The 14,584-nt window shown below is 41.5% G+C and overlaps 1 protein-coding gene across 4 annotated transcripts in view; it reads right to left on the reverse strand.

Annotated features, from left to right (window-relative positions):
- The window catches only part of CHLSN (cholesin), a 128,384-nt gene that overhangs the window by 21,315 nt on the left and 92,485 nt on the right, over window positions 1–14,584 (reverse strand). For 3 of the 4 annotated variants that reach the window (XM_082772049.1, XM_082772048.1, XM_082772047.1), the window contains one exon: window positions 8,969–9,141. In XM_082772049.1, the coding sequence (XP_082628175.1) occupies window positions 8,969–9,141 (173 nt within the window). Of the gene's footprint in view, window positions 1–8,968; window positions 9,142–9,746; window positions 9,787–14,584 lie in introns of those variants that run through there. The other variant, XM_082772050.1, reaches the window with a different exon arrangement.

Below are 14,584 nucleotides of genomic sequence, written 5' to 3' on the forward strand. Positions count from 1 at the left end.
GGTTTTGTGCAGGGAAAGTCCTGTGAGTCTGGAAGCTTTTCCAAAGCTCAGTTGAGTGTCATCATGAGCATCTACTAATTTCCTGGAGAACCACAGAGTGGTTGATGTTTCTTGGATTTCCTCCTTTTGAATGAGTTGGAAATACTGCACAAACATCTTCAATATCTAAGAACTTCTACTTATAGCTTAGAAGCCTTAAAACCTGACATTTCAGAATCTTAAATCACCTGTTTTCTCTCTAGAAAGTGGGGTTGCTAACTCAGCAAGCTAGAAACAGCAAAATACAGCCAAAAATATTGGTAGGTAACTAGGTTCTTCAAAAGTTGATACATCAATATGGAAGGGACTTATTAGAAACAACTGAAATTATAAAAAATGTAGTTCGGCCCACCTGGAACATTTCCAGGATAGTATTACTGACATGCAGAATGTATTCCCATGTTTCCTTTTTTTTTTTTCCTCTCCAGAAGCTCATGGGAAAAATAGCTAAGATTGGCTCTACACTATTTAAAGATGCCTTTTGTTCTTACATTTGGTGACTGTTTCTAGAATTAAATAGTAAACAACATTATTTGTCAGAATTAGCTTTAACTGACAAGTTTATCTTCAGTAGCTACAGAAGCCTCGGTTCCTGCTCTGGCCTTGGAGATGGCTTAACCAGCAGCTCTGTGCAGTGCCTGGGCTCATTTGAAGAGAGGCAGGGCTTCCTAATTCAGGTTTATCTGAGTGTTAACCAGGTTATTCAGCTTCCAGACCCAAGTCAGCATTTCTGCACAGCACAGAGTCATGCAGGCACCTTCCTCTGCTCAGAGGGGGTACAGGCATCTGTTTACCAACCTGCACTGTAAAGTTGGGCTGGCGTGGCTGAGCTGCAGACCAAAAGTATTGCCCTCCTGCTTTGGTGTGCCCTTCTTCAGGCAAAGCCTGGATCATTCAGCCTGGAGAGTTGCAATATTTAGAGGTGGAAAAAGACAAAAGACATAATATAAGAAGAGAAATCTGCATGAACTCACTGAATTAAAAGGTAGATGTTACCATGCTTCTTCCAAAGCTGCAAAATTGTTGTACTGGGATCATAAAAAACAGCTAAACCACCGAGAAGTGAATAATGCTTTAAAAGCAATTCCTGAACAGTATGACATCCTGTGGATGTCATGTGGGGGTTAGAAAAACACTGGCAGGGCTCCAGCACAGTTCTGCATATCACTTGCCACCAAGACACAGAAAAGTGAGTTCAGAAGTCAGTAAGTGTATCAGAGGGACTGAAAATCACCGAGTCCGGCTGCCGTCAGACATCTTGATTAAGCGGGCAAAAGCTGCATGCTGCTGTTACTGAGAGTGTAACGTGACATTCACAGAGCCCTGAATGCATAGTTTGAATAATCAGATGATGAGAACACTAATATTTGGAAGTGTGTATCATAAATCCAACACTGAAACAGTAGTGTATCTGACTTTGCTGCAGCCAGGCTGCAGTAGGATGAGAAGCACTGTCCCTCTGACAGTCAGTGGACATTTATTATGGTGACAGTCGGAGTGTTTGTGCCACTGTTGTCATTAGCACAAACTGAGTAATAAACTGGGGAGAGAAGTGCAGCAAATTAAATGTGAAATCACAAGGTGACACAGCTCAATGATGAATCCAATACTGTTGCCTATAACCCAAAGCCAGAGTGACACACAGCAGAAGGAAGCACACACACACTCTTGGTTCCCTCTGCGTGAGGCTGGCACGAGGCAGCAGTGGCTGTGTTAGTGTTCAGGTCTCACATTTCCAGAAAGGTCACAGACACCAAAGTTCAAAGACAAAGAGAAGGTGCTGGTGTCTGGAAGGACCAGAGGAAGCTGGAGCATTACAGATGCTTCTCTTAAGAGGCATGTGGGAAATGTGGGAAATGCAGTGATTCAGGAAACTGTGCTTAGTAACAGGTCCAACATAACCAACATAGCAGAGTAATTTTTCTGCTTCATATACCCTACCAGCAAGCTTTGCCCTCCACAGAAGGCAGTATGCCCAAGTACATTTGCAGAATAGCCCTAAGCAGCACCACAGCTGGAGAGTGAACGTGCCTTTTCCACCTGCCTCCCAGCAATAATGTGGGCATATTGGCACCCTAAAAAACAGCAAAGCTGTGGGCACTGCGGCAGACAGCTTTGTAGGGTTTTTGAGTAATATTGGGGCTGCTAGGGAATGCCAGACGAACTGACATGGCTCCACCAGGGGCTACTGAAGGTACACAAAGGACTGTAGGAATACCGTAAGGTAACTCTACTCTCTTATTAAGACAAGCCTGCTCTGTCTCTGCCATGAACAGAGACAGAGACCCCCTTTTAAAATTTGTCCAACTATCAACATCAATTGGCCAACACTCAGTTTTACGGGCATGCTTATTTGGGTTAAAGAGAGGAATACCGCTTAGAGGTAGGGAGAAATTAAAAATCAAGCAATACAGAAAGCTGGAGCAGTGCAAGGACAAAAACATTGTTCTCTATAGTATCAAGAGAAGTGCAAGCCTTTGAAATCAGATAGTAGCAAGTGCCTGCCCAAGTTCACAAAAAACAGCCGCAGAACACCGCCAAATGCAAATTTACCCTCTAGCTGACTCCCTGGATTCACGCGGTCTCTTACATAACTAATGAATGTGACAAAGTGACTAAAAGCATGTAGGAATTCATTCATTACATCCATACTTAGTGCTTGCCCCAGAACCTTTAAAAAATAACCCTTCAGTTATTAAAGCAAAACTAGCCTCCACCACAATGTCCCTAATCTTTGGGGGAAAACTGCTCGTTCAAGACTCCTTAAAACTGCAGCTCTTGAAGGGAATTTGCCAATGTTGCTGTTCCTAATTACAGTAGCTTCTCTCAAATTCACCTCCTACTTTTGCTCCTGGATAACTGAGGCTCATAATTTGATCACTGCTCCAATAGTTTATGAACATGAAGATAACTGATGAGCTTTATGCATGCTGCATCTCCCTGCCACGAAGGAAACTCATCCTCTGTTCTGGCTGTTAGGGCACAGTGTTTGCGGTGAGACATTCCTGCCCTCTGTGCTACACTTTGTGTCAGAAGGGCTCACCAAATTCCATCCCACAACATTACATAAGCCAGTAACATCATCCTGGGGACAGTGGCAGTCACCATTCAATGAGAAAGAAAATCTGCTCAGAGAGATACGTTAGCAATTTGCTGATGCCTTGTGGAACATCAGGTGAAGCCTTGCACTATCTAGAGCAGCCCAACATTTAGGGAATCTGTAGGCTGATACACTGACACTGAAGCTTCCCTAAACCACTGGTGGTTTAAACTCTCCTAATCGCATGAGTGTTTGGGTCTTTCTATTTATTCTGATATTCCAGATGCTGGAATTTCCAAATGTTTCAAATAGTTTTCTTCCCAAGATTAAAAACAGAAAATCTGCCCCAAATATTCATTATATTCATTATAAGTCTAATATGCATTAGACTTAAAGGCAATTTGATTTTGCATTTCATTTTCATGCTACCCACCATATTGGTTTTAATATCGAAAGAGACTATTATGGAAATCCAACCTTCTACACAATACAGATCATACAAAACCTACCTTTTTCCCACTGCAAGTCCATAGCTTCTAGCAGAGCTACTCCAGTAGCAAATTGTTGGAGAGAAGTTGGCTTTGAAATGGACTGTATATTAATGTAAAATTTTAGTGTACACAGACTTTTAATGCAGGGTAGAAATACTGTCATTCTTTCAACAGTAACAACATTCTAACTGACCAAAACCTCCAATGAATTATACCCAAAATTAAGAAGCAAAATTTAAATCTGCTTAAATGTGATACAATCTCAACATAGCATGGAAAAAAAAAGAAGAGAAAGAAAAAAATTAGGGCAAAATATTTTTCTTCAGATCTGCTTCCAAACAAGAAGTGATCTCACTTACAAACAGTGGTCTTACGCATCCCCAGCGGGAGGGCCTCAAGCACACATCATTTGTGCCTTTCTGCCTTCATCTGGCATTGTACAGAAGACACCCACTGATGTCTTCCCGACACAGCACAGTTGCCTTCCCAGGAGGGTGGAGGAAGGAGAAATGACACTAGATGTTAGTGTTAGTTGCTGTCAAACCCAAGCAGCCAGTTTCTGGAGGGAGAAAAAACAATCTCTGGATGTTTAGATTTCCAGTGCATTGGTTACTCTTAATATGTAAAAGCTTAAGCCATTGATGGTGAAACACCAGCACCAGGGCCAAGTTTGAAATTAATAAAGATTAAGACTGGCACCAAGGAGAATGACTTAAACAAGTTCAGAACCACACGTCAAAAATCATCACTGACCGTGGCTAAAAAAAATGCTTAGACTGTGAGAGAAAAAGCAGCTTAAAACATGTTATGGGTCAACGAAGCAAACTGAATCTGACACAAGCCCACTCAATTTATGTTAAATTTAGAAGCTGTTTTTCAGCACTCACGAGTGTGGCTGTATGTGCCCGGGAGCTCTCTCAAGTCACCTGCATGGTTGGATGAATGCCTCTGCGATTTCCTGAAGGGCCACCTTGATCCCAGCTGGGTGCTCACAACTCTCAGGTGCTGCTGCCCTCTTTACACTCCAGCACAGGCCTCTGTTGGTCCTCCAAAAATCAGAAATCTCCCAGATCCTAGCGCTGAGTTAATGCTAAGCTGCCTGTTCATGTCCCTCCCCAGACAGCCCCTGCTCCAGCAAGAACCTGGGAGTAAACACCAACTTTATGTAATTCATACATGTTATATATAAATGCTTGCAGCGATGCCCCTGAGATTTGTGTTCTTTAAAGGAAGGGCAAGTTTTCTGCAAAAACTTCCCATGCTTGACAGTGTTTTTAATAAAGTTTGGCCAAGGACTGGGATCTGCCTCCATTCTGCAACCCCAGCAGATACAGAGCTGCCTTGGGTCACACGCTGCTCTCAGCAGCATTACCAGTCAGCCACTGTGCTCAGCAAAATCGGGAAAAAAATGGTGTTCTGCAGAGTCAGACTATTTCCCCACTCAGTGGGAAATTCTGTTTTACTTTTGTGTTTCTGTAATTTGCCCTTGCTTTGCATTATTCTTTTTTTTTCTTGTTTTTATTTTCTTGTTTTCTAAGAAGCGCCTGCCATTCTGAATCACACCTACATTTAAGTCAGGGATGAACAAAGCAAGCTCTGCAAAGGGAACTGAAAAGACAGCGCCTTTTGGCATTGTTTGGGAAACATTCTGGTGACACACATTACTAGAAGAATACAAATTATTACAAAGAGAAAAGAAATGTACTCCAGCAGTGGATTTTTGAAATGTAAACACATCATAGTCCAAGGCTTAGGTAATTCACAGCAATATCCAGATTACGATACTTTCCATCTCTGCTATTTCAGATACCAGTCCTGTAATTCCACATACTTCTGGTAACATCTACTCATATTTCTGTTACTTTAATGGGTGATGGAGAAAACCATACGTGCAGATACATATAGCAATGAACTTCCTGAGCCAAACTTAAGAATAGAAACATTTCTAGGAGAGAATGCCTTGCCAAGACAAACAAGTTCTGCCAACATTTTAGCACCACAGAAGGTCAGTTGGGTTATAATTAAGTCTAATTAGCATTCTCATGAATTGCAACATCTTTTCACTTGAAGGCACGTAATGCTTAGAAAAGGAGAGATTTTTATTTCATATATTCCAAGAATCAAAGTAATGAGACATTCTAACCTTGGCTTTAAACATGATTCACCACTTACCATCATAAAAGAGAAAAGGCACATCATCATTAAAAGAAAGAAATTTATGTAGTTTATGCAACCACTAATACTCACTGCTTCGCTCCTGCTTTCTCCTATTCCTCTGCAGTAATTTTAATGATTTCTTCTCCTCTGTTCAGTACCACTCACGTGTTTTTTTTAGCATTATTCTACATTTTCTTTTCTCCTTCTCACAGTTTCATAACCCTTCTGCCTCCCTTTTTGCTTCAGCACCCTATTTTTAATTCTGTCTTCAGATCTTGCTGCCTGCTGTCCCCAGCAAGCTGGAGAATCTGACGCAGGGAGACTTTCTTCTTTCTATTTTTGCAGGCACACCGTGAGTACCGCATTGGACAGAACTGTGCTGGGAAACCACCTGAGATTCTCTCATGGAGGGAAATGGTGAAACAAAAATTGGTGAGCAGAGACAATTTTTTTTTTCTCCCCTTTTTCTCTTCCTTCAGGCCAACGCAAAGAGAAAGAACCGTGAGCCATGTGGCCTCCTCCTCTCCTGGAGCAGTCACGAGTGAAAACCTTTTTCTAACTCAAATGAGAAAGCAGATAAAAAGGCTGGGCTGGCAATGCCACCCAGCACCTGGGGGTAGACAGGGATGTACCCCAGTCAGGGACAGGCACACGGCTTGGTCTAGCATCGCTCTTTGTGCTAAGCATCACTGCGGGCACCACTGTAACTGCCGGAGTGCTGCGCTCCCAGGTGCCAGGCAGAGCAGTGCCAGGAATGGGCCTGTCTGTCCCCAACACCCCCTCACTGACACTCTCTTCATTTACTCCTCTCAGCTAAAAGGATGAGGGATGGCTTTAGAAAGGTGTCTTAGTGTCTCAGCAGCGAGAGCATTGCTGCTGCGGGCTGCCTGCTAACTCCATGTTGCTTTTCAAACAGAACACACGAAGCTGCTGCAGAAGCAGGAATTTCTAAGAATATCCCCCAGGAAACAATAGATCCTATTAAATGCGTTTTATTTCCTCCATGTAAAGTCATGCTCTTTCTCCCTAATGTTACCGCTTGAAACGGAAATTTATTCCTCTGCTGAAGAATTTCTCTTTATTTCATCCCACATACCAGAAAAGATGATTCTGTCCTCTAAGGGAAGTGCTACCTCTTCAAATATGTATGACCTACAAAATAAGTTGTATTTACCCTTGCATGTCAGAAGACTACGTGTAACGCAATTCTTTCACCGAACACTTTCCAGCATTTTTCTTTGCAAGTTAACAAACAAAATTAAAATAAATATTTTCCTGTCAAAGCTGAAGCCCCATATAGTTGTGTTCTCATGATGTGAATAGTCTCTTAAGAAATAAAAATGACAGTTTTAATTGCTGTATGGTACTTCGAGTTCCACCTGTCCTACAAGAGATTCACATGTCATCAGGGAATTAAGATGCCACCTTACTTAGTAACCCTCATTTAATGGAAGGTTTTTTACCATAGGTGGGGCAAAACATAAATCCACAGCACCCTTTTGTTTACTTCCAATTATATTAAGCTCTTGCATCTGTAAGATTACCTTATCCTCCCACGTATTATTCATGCCCATAGCTCTGCAAAAACACACAGACTGAAATCCTTGACACACTCAAGTTTCTGGGGTTTTTACAGTGGACTTCCAGAGCTAGAATTTTAGTTTCCTTTCCCCAGATAATGATTTCCTTCTGTGATGACTCTAAATCTAGTTGTTTCTTTTTCCAGTAAAAAAAAATAGGTAGTAAATACTTCAGAGGTGTACAAAAGGACTGAGCCAAGATGATCCAAGACAGTCACAGGACATTTGGGGCCAGAATGCTGTCTATGGTTCTATCTGCTTGGTAGTTCAGCATCTTATGACCATCCCTGATAAGTCTACAGAATTCCTATCAGTTGCTGAACCAATCCCAGACAACCTACTGCCATACCTATAGCAGCTGAACTCTGCTATTACTGAACTATGTAGCAGGAACACTGTTTCAAAGTAATTGGGTATGGGTTAAGTGAAACTCTGGAGTCAAATTAGTTCAAATATAGTTTCATATTCTCTCATCTAACAAGGCACAGATCCATACAGATAACAGCAGAGTATCAACAAAAACCCACAGCTTGTTCCTTTGCTTTCCAAAGCTGAAAACCATTATCTCTAGATCCATCACTTACTAGCACACATACCACAGTATAGCTTGAGCAGATGGTTCAAAGCTAACTGTCAATCCGTCTGCAGTTCAAAACAGCGGTGAACTATTCCAGCTGTTTTCCAGATCAAAAATATTATTGTCATTTTGCTATCACTGCATGCTGAGGGTTATGTAACAAAAATGCACATGTCCCTCTGCCTGGAATGCAATTAATTTCCTCCCTCCCCACTGAGAGTGGTAAGTAACAATTCAGACAGTCTGCATGCTTCAGTTTTAAGCATGGCTAGAGATGCCACACTGGTTTTATTCCTCGTGGTAACCCACTATTGGTAACACGCCAGCCTTCTGCAGGTCTTAGAGACAGGGCATATTTTGTAGTTTGGGGAAAAAATAAACACTATCTTCCTGCTTATACAAGACCTCTGTCTGTAGTGTACTGTGAATGCGTTGTTGTAGTTCTCTATTTTAACCATAGACATTGCTTTATGTTGGAATGTAAAGTATTCTAAATAAGTATGCTAACTAAAGTAATTGCTTCCGATCTGAAATCGGCCACTATACTGGCTATATGCTTTGGTATGCAGAAATAAGGCATTGCACACTATGAACTTTGTAACGGTGGCATAATCCCTTCTTAATTTACAAATATCCAAATATCATGCGTTAAGTTAAATTAGGACTCCATAATGCTTAACCACTTCAGGCAATTTGCTCACAAAAAGAGAACAAGTGAAACTCCTTTGCTTAAAATGGTGCACTTAATCAAAACTCATTTCCCCAGTGCAATCTTGTCTGTAATGTGCCTTTCATCTTTTTAAGTGCAGCTAACCCAGTGATATTTATATATCAACTATAAGATCTTCAGGACAGGAGCTTTCTTTAAAATGTTTGTAGCATACTCAAAATCCTTTAGTAGTTACTGTGATATAAATAAAACATGGTGACAGGGTGTCAAATGAGATGAAACATTAACTTATTACTTAACTACAGCAATTTCCTTTAATGTCTTATTACTTGGTTCAGCTTGTTCTGGATTTCTGGCATGGTTTACAGCTTGCTTCTGCAGGGAGCATCTGCAGTGGGGTTTTAGTAGTCTTACCTGGTTAAATAGGCCAGAGCCAGCTCTGATCCTGACAGCTTTTTGGGCTCTTCTTTTTTAGTAGAGATTCCAGCTTCTCTCATCAGCTTCTTTTCTTCCTTCTTGCGTTCCTTTTTCAATTTTCTTTCCAGTTTCCTTCTTTCTTCTGGGGTAAGATCTTCTTCATCTGTTTCCTGAAATAACAAACATTTAAATATAGGGTAAATAAAGGTAAACAACATATGCATAATTTTAATTGAAGGGAACAGGTAATATTTAAAACCAGACACTTCAATCTTCGTAATTTTATTGTACACTATATTTCACTATGGACTTTTTTTTAGCATATATAGATATGTAAGGGAGTAGAGTTTCCTTAAGATCCTGAGTTTCTGGGGCTGTAATCTCATCCTGATGTGCACTGAGAAAATCTCTGTCTTCCACACTTGATATCCACTGTGCCAGAAGGGAAGATGTGACAACTACCATTTTCATCCCAGCCTTCTTGGAGATCTTTCAGCTATCTCGGGTAAACATATGCACAATCTTACATAAACATATACACATATATCCCCAAAGGTTAAAGTTTCACTAGGTTTTCAGACAGAACAGTTCATAATGAAAACCTAATTACTATAAATATATGCATAATCATACCCCAAATGAAAATATTTATTTCACATAGAGAAGAAGAGCATTACAGAGATACGATGAGTTTATCAGGGGAAACCCAGTGGGAAATCACGCAAGCTAAAAACAAAAAGCTGTTCAAGCTGTTCCATAACAAGACAAGATTTACTCCAGTGACTCTGAGCACTGGTTCATTCATATCTTTCCAGGCAGTAGTCCTCTGAGTTGTTAAGTATCAACTGGAAGCATAAAAAAATCCAGCTGGTGTAATACTAAGAGGCTGTTACTCAACATCCCCCCACGATTTCCACATTCTAGTACATTTTGTTTTCCTGTGTGAGCACTGCAGTCCAAAACTAGCAATGATTGTGCTTTCCCTCCTCTTCCCATTCACACTGTAGAAGGACTGACGTCAGATCTGACGGATCTTAAGATCCTTTATAGAGCCCTATTCTGATGATCACCTTGGACAGACCTTCACAAAATCGTGGAGAACGTAGCTTCTGGATATCCCAGTCCCTAAGGACCTCAGGAAACGGTAGGGATTGGGACTCAATGAAACCACCTCTTCTGTGCAACCTCCCAGTAATGACTGAGCAATGAAAAATACACAGAGGTTTGCAAACAGGACACGTACACTTCCTCATGGATATTTCCAAATCCAAGAGCGAAGGGATGGTATTAATTCTTAGCATGCTAGTTACACACCTCACGCTGTCCCAAATAAAACCGTGACACCTTCACTGTGGTTTGAGGACCTGCTGCTTCTCAGCCACCTCCATGGGCACTGTGAATCAATGCAGGGTAAGGCATGCACACTGTGCACCATTTAAATATTGCCATCTCTTCCAGGCGAAGAACAAAAACACTGGAAGTATTAGCTTCTGTGATGAGCTCAGGGTTTTCAGCTGCTGTGCTGTACTATTCCTTTGTATCATTTGTAGCCAACTGAAAATTGCAGACATGGACACATTTCTAAATTATAGCTCAGACTGGAATAGGTTGTCAGGCTCCCCCCCCCCTTTTTTTTTTAAAGTTTTTAAAAAATTGAACCATATTTAGCACCTTATGTTGAGACAGTTCAAGCATCCTGCTCATGATATTTAACAAGAGGTGTTGGGGCCACAGGCGATGCTTTGGAAACAAAATGGATTGCAGGAACATGGAATATGACAGAGATGCTGCCCAAACAGTGCTGATTTGCCAATGACTCCATTAATCCAATTCCTCAGCAACAGCTGTGCTGGGTTTGTTAAGACAACCTGAGCAAGGAACAATTTCCTACGAGGCCAGGCTCTTATTTATAAGATGTGTAGGAAAAAACAGCCCCAACAGCAGTAAAAATGGCATTAACGTGAGGCAGCCCAGGAGAAGAGTGCAAGGAAAACTGGAGGAGTCACCAGTGCCTCCGGCAGCTGTGTGAGCATCTCGTCCCGGGGCTGGGACAATAAAGGAGCCCGACCACCACCGGCATTCCCGGAACAAGACCTGCATTCATGGACTGGGCTTTGAAGGAAGGGGTCACTTGATGATTAGCTTAGAGCACCTGACCGCGGTGCAGCGGGAAGGGGACCCCACAAGATGCTTAACATGCCTGTCAAGTCTCTTCTGCCTTGAGACAAAGGTCTCTGAGCTGGTGCTCAGACTCAGGCACGAATGTCCCTTTTGCTCCCTCCTCCCCTGGTAGAGGCACCAGGGTGCACGAGAACATTGATCGTTTTAGGCAGATGGGTTAAAACCTCTTTATGAAGCAATGGATCCCTGGGATTGTATCAGGTAGTGTTTGTCAAGCGCCTTAAAACAAAAATCCAAACATGGTGCTAAATAACATTATTGTTGAAGGCCTTCAAAGCAAAGGATAGGTAAACACAGCAATACCTGAATGCTAGCTGATTTGCCAAAGACACCTGCTGAGGACTAAACATTTGTTCGGTGTCACTTCCCGCATTATCTAAGTTGACTTTGACTCATTTTTTCAGCTCTGTTTTCACAGACCAAAAAAGGACAAAGCAGACATCAGAACAAATGCGAGTGAGGCAAAAAAGAGGATTTGCTTTTGTTGTTGTTGTTGTTTAAAATGCTTTTTATTTATTATTACAGAAAGCCAGCATCCACCCAAAAAAACTCAACAGACGTTGCATTTGTATAGCAGACATTTATACCTCATGCTAAGAAGAAATAATATTTAGGGAGAAGGTAGGTATGTCATTGTTTTACAGGAAACACCGTTTTCATTGGAAAAACTGTCCTGGTACTTACTAAAATAACAATCCAGCCACACAAAGCCCAGAAAAACACCGAGGGTGGTCATTTATAAAGTGTTTGTAAAAGATTACTAGAGCAGCTGTCCAACAGACGACACACTACACTTAATCTTCTTTTAAAAATAATGTAATGAATTTGTTTACTTTTCTGTGAGCCATGAAGCTTTCAAATAAAGTGACTGTGGCACATCATTAGAGCAGCTCTGATAAAGAGGCCTCTGCTCCTTCATACTTACAGTAAATGCGTATCTCTGTACCTTCCCTTCCCCCACGCATTCCTCACATTATCAAAAAGCTTTTTATCCCTCTCCCGACCGCTCCATTAAAAACAAAACAAGTCGCTCCCTCCCTATAAGTGGGTCCCAACATAAATACCAAGCCCTAACAACGTTTGTTTCCAGCGGAACAATTTCTGCACTGTAGGCCATCTGAAACAGCAGCATTGTTCTCCCTTCGGGGCTGGAGCTTTTCCAGGGTTGAAAGAGTCGGGATTTATAGCTTAAGGTACCCTTCTGATAGCACAGACCGTAATTCGGCCCAACAAAAATATGGTTCAGTAGGCTTCTGTTTGGGACTCCCACCACACGTCCTGTGAACGCTTGCAGTCGACGTCTCTCATTCCAGCTACACTTTTATCCATTTGTGTCAACACGATTTAGGCCAGCAGTAGGTACTACAATCAGTCCTCGACTGTTTTTTTTAATTTGAAAGCCTCAAGTTTTATCTGTTTCATAAAACGTGTGCATTCGGGGCAGATTCTTCACTGAAGCTGAGGTTCACTTTATCATAATTTTAAAAAATAAATCACAAAACACAACAGAAACCAACCAACCTTCCCCAGATTCTGGGACTCAAAATAAAGCCAAACCTTTTAAGGAAATTTAAAGCCTAGCTATATTTATTTTAACTCGAATGACCCATTATGATATTTTACTGATGCATTTCTCCTTCGAATCAACAGCATTATTTTTTAATCTTTTTCCTCCCTGTACCATTAGCGTGACTATTTTTCTGAGAGATGCGTCCGAAGTTTGAGAGCCATTCAGATTCAGAGTTTGAGCATTACCTCATTATTTAAATAATTTTTTTAAAAAGCACAAATCAACAGGGGACTTCATTGTTTTGAGGTCATAAATATTCCACATTGTCTCCTTTTATATTTATAATGTGAGATCACAATTTGTAGTGGCACAATTTATTCTTAACTACAATGCTGTAAAGCCCGTACTCGAGCGTGTGATACACTTGTTTATTGACGTGATAAATTTAAAACACATGCATGTAGAAAAACACAACACTTGCTTATTTGCAAAGCCTACTGTGAGCTCCCACACCACCTTGGACCGTGGGCTCATTAGATCTCAATCTAAACAAGGTCAGGGCAGGTCAGTACACTTGAATGAATGACATTCAGAGGAGAGGCAGGCTTTTTTCATGATTAAGGAGGTGGGAGTCTTCCACTTGGAAACTTTCCAGAAGGCCTGAAAAGGTGCTGGAAGGGGTACTGCCACTGGTTGCTGTATTTTGGAAAGGAGGTGGACCCCCAGATCTTTAACATTTACGCTCATAAAAATCCATGTCATCTTCACAAGGGAAAAGAGATGCAAAGCTCATATGTTTTCAAGTAAATTCCCAAAGTTTGTACTATACTATGTCAATTTACATGCAAAGGACAGAGACTGCCAATAGAGCCTTTCATCAATGCCAGCCTTGAAATTTCTTATTTCTAGGTAAGCTTAGTAATATTGTGTAAATAAATAGGCTAAGACATCTGACTCAAAACATCTAGAGGCTTCAGCTGTGGCAGTTTTATAAATGAGTTAAAAAAATAAAGTTTTTAATTATTATCTGTAATCTTGAAATACTGCACAAATGTAAAACATTTTACAGGCTGTCTTTAGAAATGAGTTTACCTATCATAAGGGGGAAGCCATCTCAAACAGAAGTGAGTGCAGAATTTAAATATCCAGCAGCCCTGCTAAGCAATTCAGAACAGAGAAGAACAACCCTGACTGCAAGAGGAACTGGAAAAGGCAGAAAGATTTACCCGAGAGAGGACCTGCTGAAGACATCAGGCCCTTTTTTTTTGCAGCAAGAGTGGCAAAAACAAACAGGTGCAGTTTTTCAGAGCCTGAATTTGTATAAAAGCGTCAACTGCCAGGGTATTATGAACCGTGACAGCTGGACAGCCAGTACCAAGATGGTATTAAAGGCACATTAATTTTGTTGTGTTTCAACAGAGCAACAAGCACATTTTTAAATTTGTGTCCAGATTTATAGTTAACCAAAGGGCCTTTGCTGTCTCATACTTCAGTATGACTGAAGATGTCTTCTAAAGGCTTCTGCTCCTCCTTCTCCTGCTGTTAAAGACTCCTACATTTGCATGCCCAGCTGTCTCCTGCCAGCACAGAATAAAGTTGACAAGAGTCAGAAACTCTGAAGAAGTGCCCCTATGAACCTGATTTTCATGTACTGCAAATGTGCCTTTGGGATTTGTATGTGTAGGTCAGAAGTTGCTGCCTGGTGAGGGGCTCTGCCCAACCCGTGTGTGGCACAAGGTGCAAAGGGCGCACGGCGCAGCATAGCTGCTGCCTTTGCTGGGGCCAGGAGTGCTGCTCATCCTCCTCCAGCAGACATCCTCAGAGCTCTGGCAGCACTGCAACACCCTGGGTGCGACCTGACAGCCATATGCCCTGGCAAAGGAAACTAAATGTAAGGAACTGGCTGGGGCAGAGAGGTGATG

This window comes from Aythya marila, assembly GCF_965140915.1.
Source record: "Aythya marila genome assembly, chromosome: 15".
Taxonomy (NCBI): Eukaryota; Metazoa; Chordata; class Aves; order Anseriformes; family Anatidae; genus Aythya; species Aythya marila.